Here is a 27,716-nt window from a genome sequence, read left to right as displayed (position 1 = left end):
TACACGCAAACGATGAATCAAGGAACACTACATCAAAAACTAATGATGTAATGTATGGTGATTAACATAAAATAAAAAAAAAGTTAAAAAAAAAACACCCCCCAAAACAAATTCTGCTTAAGGTCCAAATCTGAGCTTCTAAAAATATGGAGTTAACCCGATCAGGGGTTATTAGCTGGGGCTTTTAAAACGCATTGAAACAAGAGGGTTAAGGGATTAAGTCATTGGGAAGTCCGTTTAAGAGGTAACAGTGCGACCTCTTAGGATCAGGAAAGTTCCTGTTTGTTATGCAATGTGTGCATTTCATTATTTACACGATTTCACGAGGCGTTTGGGAGCTGTGTACACAGCAAGCTGTACTTGCAACCCAGCACCCCAGACTCTGAAACTAAAACCAAACACCCTTTCTTTATTGCTTGTCAGTACTCTTGCTTTTGAGATAATTTCTTTTAGGGAAAAAAAATCTCCAAATTATATCCACTCCTCTGGATTAAAACAATTTTGTCTTACATGTTTTAAGAACTACAAGTTTCTTGGAAATTTTTCCATTCTCCTGTCCACCGTCCTTTAAGGACGAAGGATAAAGTAAATAGCCAATAATAAAAATCAGAGTGGGAAACTTCTTACAGGGTCTTCCCAGCCCTCTCTTTTCTCTTACCCATGGCAATTAATCTCTCTCCTTCCCGACCCACCCCTCCACTTTTTTTTTTTTTTGGTACTTCCTGTAGGAAAGCCGAAAGTTAATAAGGTAGAAAGCCCCGGGTCTAGGGCCTGCACACACGGGTCCTTGGGCGATTCGCAGGCTTCTGGAAGGTAAGCGTGGGAGAGCCGGGAGTGGGGAGCCAACCCCGCAGGTAGGGCGACCGGGCTTCCGCAGTTTCCCCTGTGGGGCCAGTAGCCCCAGGCCCTTTCTCTGCTGTCCAGCCCCCGGCGCCGGGCCACCGAGCGAAGGGGGCGGATCCTCCCGTGCCAGACACGCCCCGGTCGTGTTTATAATCCGCCCGCTGCAGCTCCTGGAGCTGCGGTTCCCCTCGCGCTCCGCCGGGACTCGAGACGCGCGCTCCCCGCCCCGGCCGCCCGAAAACTCCGGCCCAGCCCGCTCCCGCCTCGCGCCCGCCTCGCGCCCGCTCGCGCGCTCACACCCCCACGCGCGCGCTGACACTCACACACTCGCGCACTCGCACGCCCACGCGCTCCCGCTCGGCCTCCCACTCCCACGCGCTCCCACTCCCACTCCTGCCCGCTTCCCTGCTGCCGCGCAGGCACCTCGGGCGAGAGCGCCGAGGGGACCCACGGCCTTTCCCATGGCTGACCTGAGCTTCATCGAAGATTCCGTCGCCTTCCCGGAGAAGGAGGAGGATGAAGAGGAAGAGGAGGAGGGGGTGGAGTGGGGCTACGAAGAAGGTAACCGGCCGCGAGTCGGGTGGGGAGTCCGGGGTCCCGGGCCCCGCGTGTGCGTCCCGCCGAGCGCGAGTCCCTGCAGCTCTCGCGCGCTCCCGGCACCGCCGCGTCTCCTCTTTCCCACGTGCGTCCCTGTCGCTTTCCCGCTCCCCAGGCCCGATTTGGGGCCGAAGTGGCCGCAGGCAGAGCGGGCGTGCCCGCCACCTGCGTTCGCGTCGGGGAGCCGGGCGGCGCTGCCGCGCAGCAGTTGGCACCTGCGGCCATCCGGAGGGCCGGCCTTACGCTGCGCCTGGAACTCTTGTGTGTACTGAGTGCCCGCGAAGAGCTGTGTTAACTCAGCACCTTAGGTACACGGTGTTACCGAAACTGTTCGTTTCTTGCTTGCTGTGCGGACCCTGCTGGGGGAAAGCATTCTTGCCACTACTCTTTGCATGAAGGGTACTAACAGTGTTCAACTCCAAAGAAGCCCCAAATTTCAAGCTGAATCAGTGGGCTTGGTCGGAAGGGGCTTGACTTTTTTAAAAAGTTTTGTTTGCTCCGTTTATCGCGGAAGATGTAGGACTCGTAATAGACCAGTGGTGCTCCTAATTGACCACTGGTTCTGATGTCGAAACAAATGGGGAATTTATAATTTTATAAAATATGCTAAGAGAATATATGTATATACTGTATGATTATATCGGTGTGCGTATATATGCATATGCCCACTTCAGGATTGCTGTATTTGCATTTCTGATAAGAGGTGGTTGTTCACTAGCATCAGATTTATGGTTTTTGGCTCTCATCAAGCAAGTTCAGAGTTTCAGGTATTTCTCAAGTACTGCATGTAATTGAACTAATGAGCAGAGGAAATTTTTGTGGAACTATTGATTCTTTTTCAGTCACTTAAAGATGACCTAAATTTCCTAGAATCACGTATTATTACATCTATGTGGACAAAGACAAATAGAATATTTTGTTAGTACAATACTTTGTGTGTGGTATTTGATAGCATTATATCATTGAAAATATGAATGCAGAAATTCATACACATTTATCATACTTCATCTGTAAAGAAAGAATAGTCATAACCTTAATAATGTCAAGGATCATAAACAGTGTCTAAAGTAGCTTTTACATGTTAAATTTTGTTGGAACTTTCTTTTAACCTGTTCTAAATTTGCTTTATTTTGTGCTTAGGTGTTGAGTGGGGCTTGGTGTTTCCTGATGCTAATGGGGAATACCAGTCTCCCATTAACTTAAACTCAAGAGAAGCTAGATATGACCCCTCACTGCTGGATGTCCGCCTCTCCCCAAATTATGTGGTCTGCCGAGACTGCGAAGTCACCAATGATGGACATACCATTCAGGTTATCCTGAAGTCAAAATCAGGTATATTAGAAGATGCTTTTGCATGCCTTTATAAATTAGAAGTTCTTATGGAGCTATTGAATTGATTTGGCTTATATGACTTTAAAGGTAGAATTAACATACTACCATTATCAGGATAGCTTAGTGTACTATTAAATGCATTTCTAAAACGTTTTTGAAAGGATAAAAGGATGAAATTATGGAGGTGGTAGTTTGGTTGTGTTACATGATTCCTGGAACAATCTTAGTTGATCAACTTAAACTTTGTGAGATTTAAGGAAAAGTATATGCAGGTGTACTAATCTGCATTTTGTCCTAAATCGTTCATTAGCTTAATTCATTTAGAAAATTAAAATTCTCTGTTTCACTGCTTTGTAAAACTAAAGATTAGGATTTATTGACATAATCTGGCATTCGAGATAGACTTCTCAAATTAATTTTCTCTACTATATTAACGTGGCAAGGATTTTAATAGCAATCAAAAACATTCTCTAACCTTAGTAAAAGATTTAAATGGCCAACAAAACTCTTGTTTGTATTTATTTTTAGCTCTTCCTCTCCCCTTTGAACGTGTTTGAGATGGATTTGAAATGTTTTATGGAAAAGGTGTTGGAAATTATCAAGGAAATTGGCTTAAATGTACGGGAGAAGAAAGAATTTTTAAAAAATTAGCATTATATTATGCTTTTCTTAGTGAATAGTTGGATTTCTCTCTTGGAAGGAATATAAAGTTAGAGTATGTTGGAATATAAAATTAGAGTATGTTGAAATATTAGGAAGTACTAATGAACAGAGATCACCTGTACTCAAAATTAATTCTGAATCAATACTTTTCAAACCATAAACTCTTCAGGTTTATTATTGGACAGGGCAGGCGTTGATTTTCACTATGGAATTTTTGTTTTAAAACTCATTTTGAATGTTCCTGAGCTTTAATTTAGAATCTACTAGCTAGTTAGTCATAGATTCATGAGGTCTTCCCTGATGTTCTCAGTTGGGTTAAGGTATGGGCATCATCCCAAACAGATCCTAGGTGTTATTATATGTAGTCAAAGAGAGACAGCTTCAGATGTAAATTTGAACTTAAATAAGATTTTTTTGGGGGGGGGCTATCCATGAGGGACATTAGGTATTATTTTTAAACTATAGTAAAATTATTAAATGCTGACTGTCTTGGTTTATAAAAAGCATATTAATGTAATAAATGTGTGTTGGTGTGTTGACATGCCTTTGTATTTTTGGAAATAAACATTTATATATCTATAGAACAAAAATGCATTTCACATCAGGCACCGCGGTGAGTCTGTATGCGTAGACAAAGGCATAAGACCATTCTCGAGGATTTATAGTTTAGTGAAAAGAGAGTCCTTTAAAGTATTAGTATAAAGATGTTATGGAAGAGTTATGAAATATGGAAGCATGGAGGAATGACTGAGTACAAATACTCTCTGCTCTAAGATCCAGTTTACTTGATCAAATTGAATTTAACATTTCTTTCTGGTACCTTCTTAAACATTCACGATTTTCCTTAGCCCCTTCACTCATTCCCAAAACAGAGACTATCAAGCAGTGCCTCGACTCTCTAACCACAAGGTTTTTCCCTTGCAGTCCAGTCCCCTCCATCCTCCACCCCTGACCAGCAGGGGAGAGCTCTCTGTCCCAGCCTAATTTGGATACACATGTTCCAGACCCCTTACTCCTGCCTCCTTGGAGAGCTTGCACATTTAGATGCCCTGTCTCCTTTCTGCTGCTGGAATAATGTCGTCTTCGTTGTTTCTGCCTTTTCCATATTTCTCAAACTTAAAAAAGAAGGGACAAAAAAATACCATGTGTGGACCATTGATTTTCCTAGGATATTTAAGCTTTTCAAAGGAGTAGTCTGCAAGCCCCGAACACCCCATCCTTCATTTATTTAATTCAAGGATTATCTTTATCAAAATAGGATATACACATAATGTAAATAGTTGACTTGTGCTATATGTTGTTTCTCTCTGCCCCTGATGAGACCCTACCCCCCAGGCCCCAGCTAAAACTTTCTGCCCTGGTGACAACCACGTTGAATTCTTAGCTACCTCTCCTGTCTCCATCCCTTATGGATAGGTTCATACCGTCCTGCTTTGACATTTAAGATATCTGTGAACTCCCTGCTATGGGAATGAGGCTGGTTCTCTTACTACCCTCCGCCATCATGGTTTGCCCCTCTGTTGTCCCTGTATACTTAAGTTACAGTTTTTCTCTAAATTCTCAGTATTTTTATCACTGTGACCGTGTAGCTGTTGTTTCCAGCTGAGACTATATTCTCTTTCCTTTATTGAACAGTGTGGAGTTTTTCTCCCCTGGAGTTAATGCAGTCTTGTTTATTTATTTTCTTATTTTATCTATCATGATTTTATTTCCAGATTCTGACAGATGGCACAGCTACACTGAGAAGTCCCTACCTTCCTTCCTTTGGTCCTTCCCAGCTCCCCTTGGAGGCCTCTCCCTTCTTCTGCCCCTCTGGATCGCTTGATCTCTAGGCCTGTCCCTCTAGCCATCACTTGCAGCTCCCTGGACCTTATGCCTAGGAGGTCCCTTTGCTTATCTCCCGTGTCCAATACCATGCTTCCTGAATGCTGGGCAGCCACTTTCGAAGTTGATCCCTCATTTCAAGGGGTTTCTTGGTTTATTCCCTCCTATAGTCCATCTTCCAGTAACTTCCTGAGAAGAAGGGCATGTGAGGGCTAATGTTTGGATACCTGTGTGTCTCTGTGCTGGGTGCTTGGTGGGCCTTTTGATCAGGATAACTGTGTCTTCCATTTCTTAGAAATTTTCTTACATTATGTAATTGATAAGTTCTCTGTTTTTCCTTTATTCTTTCATAACTCCTCTGTTTTTGTCTTTTTGTTCTACTTCCTGGTAGATTTCCTCAACTTACATCTTTTAGTCTTTTTTTTTTTTTTTTTTAAGATTTTTATTTATTTGACAGAGAAAGAGAGACAGCGAGAGAGGGAACACAAGCAGGGGGAGTGGGAGAGGGAGAAGCAGACTTCCCGCTGAGCAGGGAGCCCGATGCGGGGCTTGATCCCAGGACCATGGGATCATGACCTGAGCTGAAGGCAGACACTTAACAACTGAGCCACCCAGGCGCCCCTCTTTTGGTCTTTCTATTAAACTTTTATTTCGTGCTCTTACGTTTTTTACTTCTAAAAAAGCTGTGCTTCTTCTATGATTTTTCTTAGTTGCTCAAGTACAGCTTCTGCTATTTATTTTATAAATGCAGACTCTTTTTCCATTGTTTTCTGTATTGCTTTTTTTTTTTTCTGTTCTTTCTATGTCTCTATTCTGGGTTCTTCTATTTGTTTGGTCTCTCTCTTTAAGATGGGAGTTCTTCTCAAATGTTTAGTTATCTTTGGCTCTTTGTTCATATTTAAGAATGAGTCTAAAAATTGGATTAGAAGCTCTGTGCACATGGGCAGGGATTGTGATCTGGTGGATATCACAGTAATGTGATCATGTAAGGATCTGGCCATGTTGTAAAAGGAACGTCTGTAGGCCATGTTACCCATTTTTCTGGAGAAAAGGATGTGGGGGCTCACACCTGACTGTCAGCATTCTGGTTGTTGACCCACAGGCAAAAGAGTCGAACCAGAGTGGCACATTTGTTACAGTTGATGAACCTGTGTTGACACATCATTATCACCTAAAACTTACAGTTTACATCAGAGTTCACTCCTGGTGTTGTACATTCTGTGGACTTCCACAAATGTATAATGGCATGTCTCCACCATTATACTGTCCTACAGAATAGTTTCATCATCTTAAAACTCCTCTGTGCTCTTCCTACTCTTTCCTTCCTCTCTGCAGCTCCTGGCAATCACTGATCTTTTTACCATCACCATACTTCTGCATTTTTCAGAATGTCATATAGTTGGAAGCATACATTGACTTCTTCCACTTAGCAGTTTGCATTGGCTTCTTTTACTAGTTTTCTCTGGCTTGCAAAGACGTAATCTTTGTTTTACCTACCTGCTTTGGATCAGGTAAATAGAAATCAAGCCCCCAACCTGCCCTCAAGAAGATTACAGTGGTGGATTATGAAAGATAGATGTATAGGAAGAGATGATTTTGGGCTGCCATTATTAAGGGAGGATGGGCAGAGGAAGTAGCATTTGCAGTGATCACTGAAGAGCGAAGAGCATTTGGATGGGGAAGATTGGACTATATGGGAAGAGAGGGCAACAAGCAGAAAAGACATAGCGATTTGAAGGTCTCGACATTGGATGAGGAAAAGTGAATCTGAAGTGTATCTGGAAGAGAAGATTGATTCATGGTAAATGAGATTAATATACACATCGAGAGGCTGTGTTGGAGCAAACTCATGAGGGATCTTGAATCAAGTCTCAAGAGTATAACCTTTTTTTTTTTTTCCTGTAAAATATGTTGTTTTAGGAAAATTCACCGGGCCATAGTGAGTAAGACGGGATCTGGGAGAGAGGGGACGCGGCTGTGTTGGCAGTGCTAGTGGAAAATCAGGGGTGACACGGGGAGATTTCTGAGATGCCATCCACAGGAAGTCGGTGTTCGGCCAGGTGGGACGGGGGTGAGGAGGGACCCGTTGGAAGGATGCGCTGGGGAGGAGCCCCTGGGACTGGACCACGCTTTGGGTCCCCGTCACTGTGCTTCGCCTTCTGCTCTCAGCATCTTTCAAGGTGACAGAGTGCCTCTTAACATGGAGTTGAGCCGAGCTTCACATTCCAGGTCCTGTGATCTCCTGGAGTACGGAGAACGTTATTCAGGCTGCCGCATCTGTCATTTACTCTCTCTGTCGGACCCGTGAATCAGTGTAACACAGGAATTGCCACGTTTAGTGTACACGATTGAAAATCAGACGTGATACAGCGGCATAAAGAGTAGCTTAAGTATAAAAATATAACTATAGATTTCTAGCCTGAGTGGTTGGATACTTGCTCAAGTCATGAGAAAGTGTGAGACTGGCCAAGCTTCTGCAATAGAATGTCATTCCATTTCATGACAAGTTGTGTTAAGGGTAATGACATTTTTAATGGGCCATCGGTGTGGGAGAAATTGCTAATCAGGATAGGTCATTTGTGCCCTTCGCTGTAACTTATTATAGAAACCCTAATTAGACAGTTTACTTCTGGGTCTTTTCTAATTCTCAGTATTAAATTTAGGCTAGATTACTTTTATTATTGATCATACTTTTTTTTTTTCAAAAACGACAACTTTTTTGTAGTGCCTTGCTGATTTAAAGATGAAGTTGTCAAAAATTATTTTCACTTAGGAAGTGGCTCTGTATTGTTTACTTACATGAGATGTCAGGGTTGAATTTCTTTATGATTGTCCTTATTATTAGCTAACTTTGGGGGTCTTGCATTACCTGGACAGTTGCCTTAATCTGCTTCCCTTTGCTTATGCAGACCCAGGCTAACTGGCCTCCTCCCCATACTGCCCATGTTATCCCCACTCTTAAGAGCTGACAATATTTGTTCTTTAATATGAAATGAAACTGTAGGTTAGAAGCTAAAGGGAGTAAAAGAATTGATTTTTTGCTTTTAAGATTTCAAATGCTTTTTAGAAGAACTAATTTATACCATTTTTGGAACGTTTTGTGAATACATTTTGGATTCCTTAGAAGTTAAACTGAAGTTATAAAATCTTTAGACCCATCGAGAATGAACTGTTTGGGTCTTTAGGGACGTTTGAGGGACGCATCAGGGACCATTAACAGTTTCCCTCCATGTTGGAGATACGGCTCTGGTGGACTCTGTCTCCGGACCTTACCATCTGTGCTTGGGTTATGAGAGCCTACTAGTTAGGCTTGCGCTTTGCTGGTCCACTGTCCATGAAGGTATGGGAATAACACTTTATTTTTTTATTTTTTAAAGATTATTTATTTATTTATTTGACAGAGAGAGAGAGAGAGAGAGAGCACACAAGCAGAGGGAACAGGAGAGGGAGAAGCAGTCTCCCAGCTGAGCAGGGAGCCCGATGCGGGGCTTGATCCCAGGACCCTGGGATCATGACCTGAGCCAAAGGCAGAGGCTTAACCAACGGAGCCACCCAGGCACCCCTGGGAATAACATTTTAAAATGTAGAAGATATTAGTCCTCTGCTTAAAAGCTGTTGGTGATTCCCTCCGTGATAAACTCCCAGCTCTTAGGCATAGCCTACAAGTCCCTTCCTGGTGCTTGCATCTTGAAGCCTACTTTTATTCTCCTGAAATAGACCCAGGCCTTTCTCAGCCCCTTCTCTCTGCTTGGAATGTACTTACTCACTTCCCTTCGCTTCCTCTTCCAGACTGCTTAGTGATCTCCTCTGGAAAGTCTTCTCTGATCTTCCGATGCCACTGTGGTTCTGGCATGGCCCTTGCTTGGTGCTCTCCTGGTTCCTTCGCACTTTCCTTTACTGCTCCTCACGTTTAAATGACAGTATTAAGTTTCTTAAGCACTGAGAATGTCCGGCCAGCACAGAGACTGTGTCCTTGTTTTTACCTCCTTGGTGGGCAACACAGGGCTGGGCATGGAGTCCAGCTTTAAATGCGGGTTGAACTCAAATGAGACGAGCGGGGATAAGCCTTGATCAGCAGCCTTTGAACTCTCTGGCAAATTTGTTTTCGGCAAAGGCTTATGGAAGCTTAGCTAGATTTAGGTAAATGCATATATATCATGTCTTTATGGGGTTCTCAGATTTTGCAGAGGCTTCTGAAAGGAGCTCTTTTTATGTGTATAAGCATAACAGCCATGCCTATTAAAGAGCATTAAAGAAAAAGCAGCTAGTGGAAATGGCATCAATTTATTTTATATTCTTTCCACAGTGTGTTATTCTAAGGAAGTGCAGCATGTCATCAGTGGGAGTTTCATGTTGTTTTACTGTAATTTTATTGAACACAATGACATCACAACTAATAAACCTACCACATGGTGACAAAGTATCACTCAGCAAAATTTGATGCTCATAAATGTAGGAAAAGTGCACCCCTTTTGGTATGACGAGTTTTCTTATTAAAAAAATAAGCTGTGAAAAGGGAGAATAAGGCTTTAAGAGGATGTTGCCAAATGGGTAAAACAGAGGTGCTATTTATTTTTAGTCTATCAATGCAATCATTCTTGGGGGATGAACAGGTAATGCTTTTAGCTGGCACCTCATAAAATTCTGAATTCGGTATTTTGTTATTTTTTATGGCTTTGTACAGCCCATGTGATTTTAGTGTGGTTTAACTTTGGACTATTCATCTGCAGCAAAAGCAAAAGGTACCTGGAGCCTTGATTGCTGGCTGAAAGCGGCATCTTTGTCACCTCTCCCTGGGGACCAGGCCTGAGCAAAAGGCTTCCCTTCTTTGCGTTTATTTTTCAACCCAGTGGAGTGTAAGACCCGTGAGGGTCTTATTTCATTATAATTTTATTGAACATAATGGCATCACAGCTAACAAATCTGCCAGGCGGTGACCAAATACCACTCAGCAAAACGTTGATCTTCATAAACGTGCGAATTTTCATTTCACTCTAATAGAATGTAAGATCCATGAGGCTAGTGAATGTTGTCGTTTTAGCCAAGTCAGTATATCTTAAGCATTTAATGTGGTACCTGGTATAAAAATATTAATTGAAAGGATGAGTAAATGAAGCCCTGTGGGCCTGGAACTGCTCCCTGTCAACACATAAATTGGTGCAGTTTGAGTTTCTAGGGCTTTTAAAATAGCAGCTCTGTCTTCAAGTTCTAAACTAAAGGCTTGGTTCCTAGGAAAGAAATACTGGGCATCGATCAGATGGGCGTTGTATTTTGGGGCCCTGAATTCACTGTCAAGGTCACTTTCCTCTGTTTCTATAGGAAAGTATGGGTAGATGGCTCTATACCAGCTCAGAAGTATGGTGCGCTTCTGTGCGTGTGCCCTACAAAGAGGTTTGGGGGAAAGATTTTATAAATCTTCTTTTCCATGTCACATGTGCTTCCGTTCACAGTGCTGCCCTTTCTTTTTCCTCAGCAACGTGGAGCTAAGCCTCCTCTAAAACAATTTCCACCTTCTGTTGAAAGTAGAGTGTTAGGGGGGCGCCTGGGTGGCTCAGTCGGTTAAGCGTCTGCCTTTGGCTCAGATCATCATCCCGGGGTCCTGGGATCGAGCCCCGCATCGGGCCCTGTGCTCCACGGGAAGCCTGCTTCTCCCTCTCCCTTTGCCTGCTCCTGTTCTCTCACTGTCTCTGTCTCTCTCTCAAATAAATAAATAAATAAATGAAATCTTAAAAAAAAAAAATTAGAGTGTTAGGGAACTGGCCCCCACACCTCAGGTCAGGCCCTCGCTGCCCCGTGAGGGGAGTGTGGGGAGTGTTTTCGAGTTCTGATGGTGGAGGCCGGGGTGTGGCACGGGATGTTACAAGAAGCTTTTTCCCATGGATTCTTTTTGGTTTGGGAGGTGGGGTACATTCCACCTCTGGGAGTGGGTACAGTCCAGACTTCCTTCCTGATTTTTCTTAAGACCAACATCGGGCAGCCAGTGGGAAAGAAGTGATTTTTTGAGGTTATTTACAAACTGTGGCATTGCTTGTTGAAATACAAGTGTTTCATCCACAGTGTGGATGGTTATTGGAGAACATGCCGTGCGCTTGCTCTGCAGTTTGGGATATCTGTAAACCTTTGTGATCCACGTGTTCACTTTTCTTTTTGTATTGTTTTGGGAAATAGGATGAGGTGTAGTACTCAAAGGAGGGACTGCAGTTTAGAAGCCCAGGCTTAAAGAACTCATTGTTTTTTTCAGTTCTGGCTCACAGACTCAGAGATTTGAATTTCCCTGTCCTGTCTCAGGGTGAGATGTGGGTCAGAAGATTGGAGTTCCAGGCTCCTGGAGCTGGCTAGCTGGGTGCCCCAGGGCAGGTCACTCTTGAACTGTCCCAGCCACACTTTCTCCCCTGTTCATTGGGATGGGGACACTGACTGACCCCTCCAATTTTTTTTTTTTTTTAAAGATTTATTTATTTGAGAGAAAGAGAGAGAGGGGGGTTAAGCAGAAGGGTCAGGGAGAAGAAGAATCTCAAGCAGACTCTGCACTGAGCGCAGAGCCTTGATGTGGGGCTCGATCTCACGACCCTGAGATAACGACCTGAGCTGAAACCAAGAGTTGGATGTGTAACCGACTGCGCCATCCAGGCGCTCCTGACCCCTCTGATTTGTTGTACAACTTAAAATAAGACCAAGCACGAAGAAAACCTAAAAATCGTGTGTGAGATAGTGTTATCCTAACGTCCATGTGTCTCACTTCCTTTCCCCCTGGAGAGGAAAATTACAGTTGTGTTCTGCTGCTTGATGCTCTTTTTCTTCTTTGAGCTGGCAGAAAGAATAGAACCACACATATAGGGTACTTTTCATAAGGACTTCACGGCATTCATTTGTGCAATAGCCTCGCGTCTCCATCTGTTTTCTGTCTCTGTCTTCGTTTTCCCTTTGCTCTTCTTTCTGATTTATGCCTTCTGGCTGGATGACAGGTACTTGATGTAAGAAGCCTTAAATTCTTCTTGGAACAAGTGATTAGAAGAAGAACCAGCCAAACAAATAAATCTTGCCACACCAATTCCCTTTCCTGTCCTCTAGGGTTTAGGGTAAGGCTGAACACAGGCCCGTTCCCTTGTGCAGCACTCAGCTCTGGGCGTATTGCTTCCCCCGCAATGCCAGCCCAAGTGTGAGTGCCCCTCTCTTTCAGAGACTGCTTCCTGGGGGAGGGGATAAATTTTGTCAGCTCCTGGACTAAAAATAACTTATAATTCTTAGCTGATACCAATTAGGTTTTTTTTTTTTTTGAAGGTTTTATTTATTTATTTTAGAGAAAGAGAGAGAGCCAGCATGAGCGGGAGGGGCAGAGGGAGAGGGAAAGAGAGAATCTCAAGCAGACTCCATGCTGAGTGGGGAACCCACCGCGGGGCTGGACCCCAGGACCCTGAGATCATGACCTCAACCGAAACCAAGAGTTGGACGCTCAACCAACTGTGCCACTCAGGCGCCCTTAGAATTCACAGTTTTTATAGGAAAAATGCAGACAGTCTTCATTTGTGTCAAAATTGGTCATTTGTAACGAACGAAGTTTTTCTCTATGACATCAGGGTGTGTTTAACTAAGGAAAGTATTTTATTGCTTCAAGGCAGGTTCTTTTACACAAATGTATTTTTCATCATCCTTTAGAGTGCTCTTGTTTGGGACAAAGTTCTGGGTCCTATCCAGAAATAAGAAATAGAGGCAGGGCCCTGTAGAACAAATGTTAACATTTCCCCCCCCCAAATGTTAACATTTTAAATATTGTTAATATTTTATCATAATTTTATTTCATTTGCATTTCTGTGGTACTAAATGGTAAATAAGTGTGATTTTGTTTTCGGAAAATCATATTGGTGTGAACATTCTTTTCAAGGGTAATTTTGTTAGCTTACACTTATTCTCTAAATTGAAAGTATGGTACAGATGGATGATCTGTAAACAAGGTTTAATTTATTGATTGGTCGATAGCAAATTGTTGGTCAGTCTGGGACGTAAACCCTGTCCTTGTCTCCTGAGTAGTGCTAAGTCTAAGTCTCAGAGAGATAGGTCCTCTGTGTCTTCTTTGTCTACTCCTTTACCTGAAACACAAGAAGTTGATGGTATGCAATATTACCAAGTATTTCAGAGTTTTTGAACTTTACTGTATCAGTGTGATAGTGTGAATGCTTCCCACAGTTAGAATATATTTCTCATTTTGGCTATATGAATTTAATCTTTAGAGCTCACAGGAGCTTTCTGTCAAAAAACGTCCCCCATGTTTATTCTACAGTATTCTACTGTACTGATGAATATGTTTTCTGTTATTTAAACAGAACTTACTTTCTCTTTTCAGTTCTGTCAGGAGGTCCATTGCCTCAAGGGCATGAATTTGAACTGTATGAAGTTAGATTTCATTGGGGGAGAGAAAACCAGCGTGGTTCTGAGCACACAGTTAATTTCAAAGCTTTTCCCATGGAGGTAAGAATAACAAATCATCTTGTAAAAATCTTATTGTTTATGTAAAGTATTCAGCGATTTACTGAGAATGGTTGAGTTTAGAAGTAGGTATATAGCGTTTAAATTTTATCAATTTATATTAAAATAACAAAGTACTTAAGGAAATGTATGCTTGGGCAGCAAATGACACTTCCCATCAACTTTGGTGAGCTTGGAGAATGCACACGGGCGATTGGCCACAAAGGTAAACTACACTATTAAGTTTCATTTCAGTATTGTTACTGTTCTAAAAATTCTGCTGCCTCTGCGAATTCAGTAGGTCATTTTTGTAGATGCTACGAATAGATGATAAACTGAAAACCACTAACTTTTGGAGAAATCTCAACATTAGTCAAAAGTCTAGTTTAGCTCTGATTAAAATTGCTAAGTTGGTTTTATTCACCCCAGGCAATTACAGAGAGAGAGAAGGAGATTTTTAAGGTGTCATTCTTTTGTCTGAAGAATTCCCTCTCCACTTACCTTCTTAGTCAGTCCCTACTCTTTCTTTAATACCTAGTTGAAGTATCCTTTCTTCCATGGGACTTTTTCTGAGTCCCTTCCCTAAGCAGAATTAATTGCTCCCTCTTCTGTGTGCCCAGCATACTTGACACATTGGTGCCATGGCACTCATGGATTGTAACCTTCAGTGTCTACACTTTTACTGATCCTGTGGGTTCCCGTTATGGGCCAAAGTGTTGGTGCCTCTCCCCCTTCCCCCCCAGGTGTATGTTGAATATGATGGTATTAGGAGGTGGGGCCTTTGGGATGTAATTAGGGTTAAATGAGGTCACCAGGGTGGAGTCCTCATGAATGGAATTAGTGCCCTTATAAGAGTCCAGAGAGAGCTTGCTCTTCCCTGCTCATTGCCATGTGAGGGCACGACAAGAAGATGGCTGCCTGCAATCCAGGAAGTGGGTCCTCACCAGACATCAGTTCTACCAGCCTCTTGATCTTGGATCGCTCAACCTCCAGAACTGTGAGAAATAAATGCCGTGTAAGCCACCCCGTCAGTGGTCGTTTGTTATAACGGTCCACGTTGACTAAGCTGAAAAAAAGTCTCCCTCCCATTCTTCTCTCTCTTTTTTTTTAAAGATATTATTTATTTGACAGAGAGAGACATAGCAAGAGAGGGAACACAAGCAGGGGGAGTGAGAGAGGGAGAAGCAGGCTTCCCATGGAGCAGGGAACCCAATGCGGGGCTCGATCCCAGGACCCTGGGATCATGACCTGAGCTGAAGGCAGACGCTTAATGACTAAGCCACTCAGGCGCCCCCGCATTCTTCTCTTTACACTCATCATTCATCCACTGCTGGGTACTCAAGAGACAGTCCGTGTTGGTGAACTTCAGGCGATGTCGCTGTTGGTCCAGGCCTTGTTTATGTGTCTTCCTGTAAGGACCCACAGTTCTCGCCAGGAAATAGCACTTTGGTGGCACATAGCAGTATATTTTGGGGGCCACCGGGGTGCCGGTCTTCGTTCTCTATTGTTCCCAACTGCCTGTATCCTTAAGTATGGAATTGAACATGGCTAGATACTGTGTCCAGTCCCACCTCAGTGACTGAAAATCACTGTTGTGTAATTCCTATAAGTGATATATGTACTTCATAGAATCAAGGTAGAGGAAGTATTTCTCCATATTACTTTAATTACAATTTTTAAAAAGTGCCTTTGGAATCTCAGGATATCCCTTTCATTAAAAAAGACTTGAATGCTTTTTTTTTTTTTTTTAAGATTTTATTTATTTATTTGAGAGAGAGAGAGACAGAGCATGAACGGGGGCAGAGGCAGAGGGAGAAGCAGGCTCCCCTGCTTCTCCGTTGTGGGGCTCGATCCCAGGATTCTGGGATCATGACCTTAACCCAGACGCTTAACCCACTGAGCCACCCACGTGCCTCAAGACTCGAGTCTTAAAAGTGAAATATTAAGTGTTTTAAGGAAGGAGGGGAAGGGGAATCGGTTGCAGTAAGTTGGGAAGCACCTGAGTATGTGATTGCGGATTGTGATAAACGCCTTGATGAGGACAGTCAGGACTTCATACGTTATCATCCTAGGGACGTTTTTTCCTCAGTGCCTACAGACATCCTTTCACTTGTATTACCTTAAAACAATTCTGCCCTGTCTCTGTGTCACTTCTGGTTACTGCACTGTCCTTACCCAACATAAGAAGGAAAAGCACATACCAGGATGCATCAGAGAGGAGAGAGGACTCAAAGCGGTCCAAAACAGTGCAACCTGCAGGGTAGGGGAGGGCAGAGTGAGGGGCTGGAGGACACTGATGGGCAGGGCTGCTTTGGGTTTGAAAGACTGTTTCATCGTTTCCTCTTGACCCATCTTCAGAGAGGGAGAGGTGGGAGTAATTGGGTAGGCAACAACTTCTGGACGAGAATTTAGTGGCTTTGCTTGCGACACACAGAATTTACAGCCTTGGGAAAGCTTAATTAGATTAAGCGAGTCAGTGGTGTGTGCTTTTTGTTCTTGGTCGAATAGAATTTCCAGACCACATGTTCAGACTGGTCCTGTTACTTGGTGGCATTTTAACTGCTCTGGTCCATTAAACACAGGTAATGGTTTGTTTTGAGTAAAGATTAAATTCTGATAGGCTTTGTTTCTGCAGAAATATTTGTATTTAGGATAATGGAATTACTGGCTGTAATTTTTCCAAAATAGGTGATGAATAATATTTATATTCTTTGTTATCCCAGATTATCCCTGATTCAGTCCTAGAGAAAATACTTGTATCATCATCCAGTGTTTGTTTAGTGCTCTATCCTACTGAGTGCATAAATGCAGGGGCTGTGCAGAAGTAGAGGGAGAGATCTACAAGCCATGTGTTTTCTGTTTAGTTTGTTTTGCTTTGTTTTAATGGAGGCTGTGAATACTGAGCTGGGTTTTATTGTATTTCTTTTAAAGATTTTATTTATTATTTGAGAGAGAGCGAGCGAGCGAGAGCATGAGCAGTGGGGGGGGGGGGGGGCAGAGGGAGAGGGAGAAGCAGACTCACCACTGAGCACAGAGCCTGATGCGGGGCTCAGTCCCAGGACCCTGAGATCATGACCTGAGCCGAAAGCGGACACTTAACTGACTGAGCCACCCAGGCGCCCCTGAGCTGGGTTTTAAGGAAGAGAGGGTTCACATGGTGTGCTGAAAGAGAGAAGAGACAGACGTCACGTAGAATAGTCCAGGAGGGAATGAGAAGGCTAACGTGGAGATAGGTAGGTAACTTGCCATTGGTCCCCTGGTCCTGAACTGCCCTCAAGGGCCACCTTGGAGACAAGGGCCACCTTGGCAATAGAATAGTGGAGAGTGAGGGGATCAGGTAGGTACCTTCTTGAGTATGTGATTAAAAAAAGTTTTAAGACCCTTTCCATATTTTATTTGCATTTTAAGACTAACTTTAATTTCCAGATCATATATGTGTACGTATTTCCTTTTTGTTTTTAAAGATTTATTTATTTATTTGAGGGGGGAGGGGCAGAGGAAGAGAGAATCTTAAGCAGACTCCACACTGAGCGCAGAGCCCGATGCAGTGCTCCATTCCACATCCCTGAGAACAGGACCTGAGCTGAAACCAAGAGTTAGCTGCTTAACCGACTGTGCCACCCCGGCACCCCAACATACTTCGTTTTTATTGATTTTGTTTAAACTTAAATGGATGGCTTACTAAACATTATAAACAAATAATTACCATGTCTGTTACATGGAACACAGGAATGGCTCCTAACAGTAGTTCATCAACCTCCTTCAACTTTGTAAAATTACAAATACAGCAAAAACGATCCTGAATATATTTTTGATACTACTAGTAGCCAGCATCCACATCATTTCCAAAAATTAACAGTTTGTGACTTTAAACAATTTAAACCGCAGCTCTTTCGTTAAGCAAGATGGATAAAGCAGGCCACTTCTGTTTTTTCTTCTTGCAGTTTTTAGTTTTGAGAAACACACGAGCTTCCACGGCATCTGACATTCTCACTATGCTTTCCTCTTGTAAACCTGGATTCTATTATTAATACTCGAGGTTTATGCTTACATGGCAGTGCCTTAGCAAGAGAAAAATAAATTGTACTGCATTTTTCTTCCTGTTACCTAAAAACCTAATGGGCTTGCATGTATTAACTATATTCTTACAAATGTCTGAGTCATGTCTACCAGCTGGAATTCTTTTACTCTGTGTGCAGATATTTTGCATCATGATATTTAATCAGGAAGGCAACAGGAATAGAAGGTTGCTGATTTAAGAGATCCAGTCAAACTTAGTTCTTGTGTCTTTGTCCTTCTGGTGGCCGCAGAAGCTTCATACCTTCTTTGGACATCGCTAGATACTATAGCTCTTAAAGTCCAACTTCAATGCTCTATGAATTGTGCCATTTTGCTCACAGTGGTGTGCTCTGTGCATCCACCATACTACCGGAATTATTTATTTTCCCGTTAATTTTTGTTACAAATCTAACTGATAGAGGAATTTCTGAGTATTGAGGTTCACATTTGACTTTCAGGCTGTATATTCTGATTTTGTCTCTTGTCTGAGAAGACTGTCAGCTTCTTTGTGACTTTGAGGTAGCCTAACTTTGTGGCCTGTATAGCTCTTGGAAATTATGATTAATCTTTACACATGAATCGCTACTTTCATACTTCTGTGGAAGAGTGCTTCCCAGGCATTTAGATTTTATGCTGTAGCAGTAAATTAAAAAAAAAAAATTAGGGGAGTCTGGGTGGCTCAGTCAATAAAGCATCTGACTCTTGATTTTGGCTCAAGTCACGATCTTGGGGTCATGAGATCGAGCCCCACGTAGGGCTCCGTGCTCAGCACTGACTCTGCTTGTGTTTCTTGCCCTCTGCCCCTCCCCCTGCTCTTTCTCTCAAATAAATAAATAAATAAATAAATAAATAAGTCTTTAAAAAAAATTAGAGGAGGGGGAAACCAATAGTGTGGCCAAGTTTTATTTTTTCTAAATAAGAACATATTAACTGTGCTGTCCCTATCATTTTAGAGAGAACATCTTTACCAGCTAAATGTAGGAAGGATGCAGTCTGAGAATAAACATAGACTGTAAGTTGAACAGATTCTAGCTTTTAAAAAACTCACTACGTTAGTTCTATTTTCTCATTTCACTGAAGATGAATGATAGTCTTGTCAGGATGGGCACTGGTCCTGCCCACAGACCAGCAGGAGATCATGCATGGTGGGTCTGTCTTTCTGGCCCTGTGGGCCTGAAAGTTTATAATTGGAGAGTGAACTACCAAGAAAGAGCATATTGTAGGGCACATGCTTATCTTTATATTGCATATTTAAAGAGTAGCCATTGCTGAAAGGGTTCAGTGGTAACTGAGCCACATACCAGCTGTTTATGGGAAGTTGAGTGCATTAGGTAAATATTTAAAAAAAAGAAAAAGTAAGTTTGATTGTGTGCAGAGCAGGATTCTTCAGTTGCAAAGAGTCTAGGCCTTGGTTGCAAAATAGGCCAACAGAACATTGTGAAGAATGTTATCTCATGATATAGTGGCAATTCTGAATATTACATTCCCCACCCTCCAAGTCCCAAGTCTCCCAGTGATCCTATATTTCTCTTTCCTTTTCAGGCAAATACTAGTGTCTGCCATTTAAGTTTTCTTTTAGTAAAAATGAGCTGGCCTTTTGCTTCGCTGCCTCCCAAGTCATTTGTGTATTCGCCTGACTGAAAGACATTTATCTTGTATTCATTTATTTTACTACTCTGGGAAGATACCAGGAAGAGTTTGCCTGGTTAACAGTGAAATGAGGATCTTTTCAAGTTACATTATTTCCATTATTTCCATGGATAGCTCAAGTAGAGCTTCATGTTTGTGAATCGCTTCCAAATTAGAGACTTCCATTGACTTTCCTTGACTTCAGTGACAGAACGTGAGGAGATCAGATCTATGAGATATATAATCATTATTATTATTTTTTAATAAGATATATAATTAATTTATTTTCAGAAAGGAGCTTTAGAGCTCACCCAGCACAAACTCCTGTTTAACATAGGAGAAATCTGAAGCTCCCAAAGGTTAAGGGTCACAGGGCAACTTACCGGAAGCCATAATGTATACAGCCTGGGTAGAGAAGGGGGTATTTTGCTTAATTAAATATTCCATTTAAGAAAGAATTATCCTGTAATGTTGGTCTTGTCTCTAATAGGTTAGATCAAAAGAGACAACACAGCAGTCTTTGTCTCCCTACCTCCCCCCACACACCCCGGTGAGGGGCTTTTGTGTCTGCATGCACCCACATTCAGAGGTGGGCATGTCATACCTTGTGTAGGATTGTTGCGAAGCTGTGGCATGGGGCCCTGGCTTTACAGGCTATGAAGACAAAACTCAGTGGCTCCGTGAAGGTACAGGACTGTGGTGTCACGAAGGTGGAATCCTTGCTGCCCCCTGGGGCTTGGGGTGGGTTTAATGGATTCTGTAGTCCCCCCACTTTGCCGGGGTGCTCACCAAGGTCTGGAGGAGAAGGAGACTAGCTCAGGGTCGTACACCTAGGAAATGGCAGAGGCCACACGACACCTGTGAACTGCCTTCTCCAAGGGGTGCTTTTTTTCTTTCCCACCTTTCAAAGCTAATTCTTACTGGGAAAATCAACAATAGTGTTGAGATTTTATTTGCAATGGTAGTTAATAGTTTGGATTGAGGTTGCTTTAGGAGAAGAAAAGGGAGGACGAGTAAAGACTGATAACTAAAGGAAATGATTCAAAATTTGAATGTTCAATTTCTCTGGGAAGTTTTATTATTTTGACCAGAAAAAGGAACAAACTGTCAATAGAATGATTATTATGATTATAATTTGGCATCCTGGAATCTTCCACGGGGCTAGCAGAGTGAGCCTCGTGAAAGACAGATGAAGGAGTTAGAATCTTGTGCTATGGCCTTTCTGTGGTCATAATTGTGGAAACTCCCTCTCACATCTGGGTAAAAAAATAAAAACAAATTTCCTGTTTCCTGAATTCTGATGAACACTTGCATTTTTACTCCATAAAAATCACAGTTCCTGCTTTGATTTAGCATGTTTATTTTCTCATTTATGAAAATGTATTTAGTGTAGAAACTTCACAGTTTACTGAATAGAAAATAAATTACAGTGTTGAACAAACAGAAATGTTCTTTTAGCTGTACCACATGATGTGGCAATCTGCCACTCCCACTTAGAAATAGAAGTGTATAAGGCCAGCTTGACCTTTGAGTAATCTTTGAACTTACCTTTGATTTTATATTTGTAAATTTTTTTAGTAGATTTTTCTTTGTTGTTGTTTGAAGATGTATAAAATGTTTTTGGCAAACTAAATTTGAAAGAATGCTTTATATGTATATTTTTACAACATAAGGCAAATTTGTACAAAATGAAAAATTGTTTTTGTAAATGTATATGATATATAATTTAATTTATAGGTGGTTATAGACTTGCAGATTGAAAATATTTTAAATTGGGTTCTAACAGATCTAAATTCTACAATAAAACATATCTCCTTAATATGTCTTCAGATAGGGGCACCTGTGTGGCTCAGTTGGTTAAGCTTCCAACTCTTGATCTCGGCTCAAGCCATGATCTCAGGGTTGTGAGATCGATCCCTGTGTCAGGCTCCCTGCTAGGCGTGGAGCCTGCTTAAGATTCTCTCTCTCCATCTCTCTCTGTCCCTTTCCCACCCTCTAAAAAAATAGTCTTCAGATAAAAAATAGACTCTGATTTAAATATATAGTCCATAACCAAGTGGCCATCTTTAAAATAACTCACCTCTGTCTGTTCATCCATTCGTCCGTCTGTTGTTTGTTCATCCATCCATCCATGCATCCATGCATCTGATCAAGTGTTTCTTTGGAATCTACTGTTCATGCTCTGGGCTAAGTGATAGGGAGATAACAACTGAGTGGGAAAGACAACAAGTGGGGTTTATTACACTGGGGAAGTCCAAATGCCGGGTATGCGAGTTGCCTCCTCCCACACCCCCCCCACGCCCCCAAATCGGTGAGCGTTTAAATCAGTTGTGTTCATGACAGTTAAAGGGCGTCATTCCCTCTATCCTGTCAATGCAATATGCAGACTCTGGCTGTCAGAAGCTAACTAGAGGAAGGTTTTGAAGTCACTTGTTAGAAAGCAGATACATTATTTGAGATGTAAATGATTGTCAGCCAAACAAAATATTTATCGACTAGAATGTGAAAGGCACTGTTTTAGGTGTAACGCTGCTACAGGGTTAATTTAACTGCCATAACTTAACATAATTAGGCTCAGGGAGACCCATGATAGGAAAGTTTTGATGGTGAGGGGAAAGTTAAGAAAGGTCTTAGGTTCTGGAAAGCTCCTGGAGAATCCAGGCCATTTATTGGTGGGGCTATGTGGGAGGGGGGTCAGAGTGCTCAGGTTGGTGAAAGCTTGGGCTGGGAAGGCAGAAAAACCAGGACTGAGATCCCAGCTCTGCGACCTTGGGCAAACTACTGAACCTCTTATAGCCTTGATGTTCCTGTCTATGTAAGGGGCTCGAAACTAGCTCAGAGGTTGGCAAGGAGTAAACCTTTTCGTATATTAGAAAGGTATTATTATGCCTATTATTATGTTATTCCTGTGATTAGGAAGAGATGGGGGGACATCAAAGGGGCAATTGTAGTTGTGATGATAAAAATCTAGTGGAAATATCCTGAGGGGAAAACAAAAGGGTTTTTTTTTTTTATTGTTGTTGTTGCTTTTTGTTACTACATAGAATATGAATGAAGAAAAAATTTGAAGTCTTTTGTTTTCTTTAAAATCCCTGTTCCCCCCTTTACTTGAATATATTATCCTCTACAAGTCTGGTCAATATGATATTTCCTGAGACATCTTTTTATGATTATTATGTGTGTATATGCAGTAGAATTTATATCAGCTTATTTTGTAGTGAAAATAAAATATTTCCTGTGTAAGGTTGTTCAGTAATGGTATGATAAAACTTCTAATCAAACAAAAGAATATTAAGAGATTTTTAACTCTGTAAGATCTTAATTAGTATAAAAGCTATGTAAGTTTGTTTTGTTCTTTTTTTTATATTTAAGAATGACCGCTTAAGGGGCGGCCCTGGGTGGCTCCGTTGGTGAAGGGTCTGCCTTCGGCTCAGGTCATGATCCCAAGGTCCTGGGACTGAGCCCTGCATCGGGCTCCTTGCTCAGCGGGGAGTCTGCTTCTCCCTCTCCCTCTGCAGCTCACTGTGCTTGCTCTCTCTCTCACTCTCTCTCTCTCAAAAAAAAAAAAAAAAGAATGACCACTTAAAATGGCGCAGTGATGTTGGTAAGATAACTGTGCCCTGGCTACAGCTTTGCTGTGCTTGTATACATTTTTTTTTCTTTTAGCTTCTTAGGATGCCATGCAACAGGAGCTCCCGATGGAATCCTAGAACAATGCCATGAGCCCTTTGGGACTGGAATTTTTGGTGCCCTGGTTTTCCAAGAGGAAGCCTGCTCTGGTGATGGGTACTGTCAGTGAGGGAGAGCCACACTCATTCCGCTTCACCGTGGGGTTTGCTGTGGGACTTATGTGTGGCCATTTCAGCCCCATTCCTGCGCTGGTACATAAGGATAATACAGTTGCACCTACCCTTATGAAACTTAGGGAGCAACTATAAAAATTAACGGGGTTAATGCTGGAGCCACCAGCCACTTAAGTGTCTCATACGGTGGTTTAAACACAATCTGGTGTTCACTTAAAGTACTTTGTAAAAGCATTTTAAGGGCATAATTAGCTGTATTGGATGTAAACGTTGTAATTTATGACGGTATAGTAGTTGTTGTTGTTGTTGTTTTTTTTTTTAGAAGTCTTGAATAGAAAAGAAATCCAGATTTTAAACTGTTGAATGTAAACATTAGGTCCAGAAGGAACATTTATGCTTGTAAGGGCTGACAGATGAAAGATGAACCTATTTTCCATCAATTAATGTTTTCACTTGGGGACCCTGAGGCAAGTATGTTCTCCGAACACAGCTTAACGAGTCACTTAGAGCTCCGGGAGCTAGAGCTTATTCAGTGGAACCGATTTATTTGGCTTCAGAGTTAATGTATTTGTCGTGAGCATTCTTCGATGAGTTCTCTAAATTGATGAGTTCTCTGAGGAGATCCATAAAGGGATCCCTTTCTCCAGCCTGAGTTTTGAACAGATTAGGAAATAGGGTATTATTAGGGTCATCATAAGAGAACAAAATGTCACCTGTATCGTGACTAGAATGACAGTGGAGACATAGTTCAGCGTGAAAGAGAAAAGGCTCTGCCTGCCCATTCAGTTGCAGGCAAGGGGAGGAGGTGAGAGGGAAGACAGAGCTGATAGTGGTGGGGGAGGTTCCAGGTAGGGTTTATTAGCCTGCTCTGTAAGGGTAGCTCAAATTTCAAAAGAGGAAGAAAAGAAGAGGAGTTAGTTGAAGGAGTGTGGAGGAAGAGTCCTGTTTAGGGAAAATCCCTCTTTCTAGGAGCCGGGAACAGGGAAGAGGCATTTCCTGTTAATAAAACAAGACTCTTCAAAATTCTCCCTCATACTTTTTAAAATTCGATGGCACTCGACGCAGGAGACACCTAGGTTTTGGGAATCAGTGGAGGAAGTTCTGTTTCCTTTTATTGTAGGTTTGCTCATTTTAACCATCTGGGACCAAATCATTCCCTTTTTGCTTGCTGCTCCTTTGTACCGAAGATAGTCACACAGTTTCCCACTTTCTAGAACGAGCTGGGAAACGGAGTGAGCAAGGATTTTGATGCATGTGCAGGATTTAATTTTTTTCTTTCTAATTTACTTGGGTGGGTTTTCGCCCAACACAACATCTCAGCTTGGGCCAGTCACTGTTTAAACCAAAGCTATAGTTGTATTTACATATATAAATAACTGTTTCACTTTTCAAAAATGGTGAGCTGGTTCCAGGGCTTAGATTATTAATCCTATTCCAAATTTGGGTTGTACAGCGCTGGAACTATTTTGCAATAATTTTTAAGAACAAATGTCACTTACCCACCTTGACACGGAGAACAGATATCACACACAAATTTTTATCGGTGGGCATTGTTTCTAATTAACTTATTAGCCCTGATGTGCTTTAATGGTGCTCCCAATCTTGCTGTCTTCCAGCCTATCTAGAGCTTGCAGTGTCGGTCAGTGGCTTGGGTCTGGAATAAAGACTGTACCATTAGTAATGTCCGCTACCTTTTCCTCTGCTGAGCTCCAGGGGGTTACCTCCTTTGAGGCTTTCCGTTGCAGAGGCTGGCGTCCCCATGAGCAAGTGAAAGGAAAGCTACGACTGGGTTTTGAGCCTCTTAGGAAGGCAAGATGGTGGAGTGGTGTGTACCATTCAGTTAGCCAACATTTGTTAGGGGTCTGTATTTAAAGCCAAACCCTGTGAGGTACACAACATGTAAGACAACAGCATTTGTATTTAATGACTCTGTAGTGTGGTTGGAAGAGGTGGAATTAAGATAAAAACATGTGAAGAGATAATTGGAGGGTTAGATTTAAAAAGATTCAGAACACACTTGGGGGCAGCTGTTATGTATTTGCTGCTGTGTGTGGTGCTCCTATGTGAAAAATAACCCAGGTCCAGAAGAGGTTCGTATTCCCAACAGAGTGACAGACCCATTAAAAATGGCTGCTATGGGGGACCTGGGTGGCCAACTCTTGATTTTGGCTCAGGTCATGGTCTCGGGGTCTTGGGATCGAGCCCTGCGTCAGGCTTTGTGCTCCTTGGGGAGTCTGATTGAGATTCTTTCTCTTCCTCTGTCCCTCTCCCCCTAAAATAAATGAATAAATAAATTCTTTAAAAATGGCTATTATGTGTGAAAAAATCTTTAGAGGATAACATATAAAAGGGAACACATATCATAGAATAGTGGATTTCTGCTGGACTCAGAGAAAGCTGTGGAAAAGAATGGATTTTGGAGCTGGGCCTTGACAACTTTGTAGGAAACAAATGATACGGAAAAGGAAGAGGTGGACACAAGGCTTGTCATAAAGGACAAGTGGAATAGGGCTTGATGAGTGATTTGAAAAGGCCAATGTGCTGAGAAATGAAACTTGAGTAATTGAAATAGTCGTGGACAATTAATAGGAAAATGAGGGAATCAGAAAGTGAAGTACCACGGTAGGGAGAGGCTGATGAATTTGGGTTAATAAATGATACTATTTTAACAAGCGTCACTTGACTCAATTACATCCCTACTGCTTTTAATCCCAGAACACTCTCAAATTAGGTAAAAAAAACAGCACAAGTTGGGGTTGCAGTTCCTTGAAAGGTTTGTAAAGGTGCTCTCATCTGTAGGTAAGATGAAGAGAAAAATATTTGAAATTCTCTTTAGCCTTATACAATTTGAGTCTTAATGAAAGCAGGGCTAAGCTTTCTCTACACAACAGGAGAGTGCATTACACGGAGGATTGCCAGATTTTAGTTTGTGTTTATTGTTAATTGGACTTGATTTGTTTTCTCAGGGAAATAATTTTCAGCTTTGGGATTTTCATCCCCTCTCTTTAGTTTGATAGTCTCAAAGCATTGATCTTCACTGGGTAGCCTGTATTTCATTTCTGTCCTGGTTTTCCTAGACAACATCTAGCAGAACCTCTCCTTTCTGGTGGTGTTTTTGAAGAGACTTTCTCTTGATATCTGTGCTCCTTGGAATTGCTACAGTTTGCCCCTATCACTGCTGTTTCCAGAGTGACTCCTCCTCCTCCCTTTCCTCTGGCCATGTTATTTTTTAACATAGGTGTCCGTGCCCTGTCAGTGCCCCGATGGCTCTCAGAAGTTTCTGTATTTTAAAAATTAAAGTGGCAGAAATAGGAAGGATATTGACCAGGAAAAACATACAAGAAAGTGCATCAGGTTACGTGGATAGTTACATTTCCATATGTCTAAGTTTTATTAGAGACTTGATTTTGAGTTTGGTGCGAAACCGTATTTGTGCAAACAACACAGAATTTCGTTTTAGGTTATTAGGATTGGCATTACTGGCGTTACTGGTGTGGTGAGCCAGAAGACTCTGGAGAACTAGACTTTGTGCTTCTCGATACCAGTCAAATTGGAACCGCCTTGACAGGAAGAATTATCGTGGTTATTTGAGTCTAACATCAGAAACATCCTGGGTGCATCTCTTATTGAATAAATATTGAATCCTGTTGGGGACAAAGATTTGAGATAATGGCAGATGGCTTTGCCTTTCTCTTCCCAGCCCTCCTTTTTGGGGGTGGGGTTGGGGAAGATAGTAGGTGTAAAAGTGGGCTGGCCAAATATTGTAATTGGGGGGGTGATAATCTTTAGTGGGCATGTACATAGTGTTATGTTTGTCAAAAAGGAGTAGAGATTTTGAGCGGAAGGCTTGGGAGCACTGTGCTTTGTGAAATGACATGGGGAATGCCAGGAGGGAGAGGGATCTGGAGGAAGGATGTTAGGGTCAACTGAAGTTGTGCTGGATTTGAGATTGGTTGAGATTTTTATATAATTAAACTCAAAGGTAAATTCTAGGAATTTTACATTTGGAAGTTTGTTTGATTTCTAATAGAATCTCAAATCCTGGCTCTAAATAAATAATAGACAAGTGAGTGTGGAAGAATAGATGGGAAAGTTCTAGGCATAGTGCCAAGTTCTGGGGAGGTAAATAAGACAGTTATGACCTTCTCCCACCTGGGGGACTTTGTCCTTGCAGTCCCCTGGTCTGGAATATTCTCCACCAGGGAGGCATACAGCCTGTTCCTTTAGCACCTTTGGGTCTCTATTCAAATGTCACAAGATCAGTGAGGCTAACTTTAGCTTTCTTTAACCTGCTGTGTTTTTCTCCATTGTATTTCACAGTCATTTAGTAATATATGTAGGTATTTATACATATATACCATGTACATGTAAACATATAAATATAGCGATTTTATAGCAATCTATTGTAGCTGGAGTTTAGAGGATCTAGAAATTAAGTAGCTGTTTACATGTAAACATATAAATATAGCGATTTTATAGCAATCTATTGTAGCTGGAGTTTAG

At 42.0% G+C, this 27,716-nt stretch overlaps 1 protein-coding gene across 2 annotated transcripts in view; it reads left to right on the top strand.

Annotated features, from left to right (window-relative positions):
• The first annotated feature begins 955 nt into the window (after window positions 1–955).
• The window catches only part of CA8 (carbonic anhydrase 8), a 94,378-nt gene continuing 67,617 nt past the window's right edge, over window positions 956–27,716 (top strand). The window contains exons 1-3 of one of the 2 annotated variants that reach the window (XM_035011209.1): window positions 956–1,404; window positions 2,581–2,772; window positions 13,601–13,725. In XM_035011209.1, coding sequence (XP_034867100.1) covers window positions 1,305–1,404; window positions 2,581–2,772; window positions 13,601–13,725 — 417 coding nt within the window. In that variant the 5' untranslated portion in view covers window positions 956–1,304. The remainder of the gene's footprint in view (window positions 1,405–2,580; window positions 2,773–13,600; window positions 13,726–27,716) is intronic. The other variant, XM_035011208.1, reaches the window with a different exon arrangement.

This window comes from Mirounga leonina, unplaced genomic scaffold (genome assembly GCF_011800145.1).
Source record: "Mirounga leonina isolate KUSES-001 unplaced genomic scaffold, KU_Mleo_1.0 Mir_165, whole genome shotgun sequence".
In the NCBI taxonomy this organism is placed as follows: domain Eukaryota; kingdom Metazoa; phylum Chordata; class Mammalia; order Carnivora; family Phocidae; genus Mirounga; species Mirounga leonina.
This window is presented reverse-complemented; position numbering and strand designations above follow the sequence as displayed.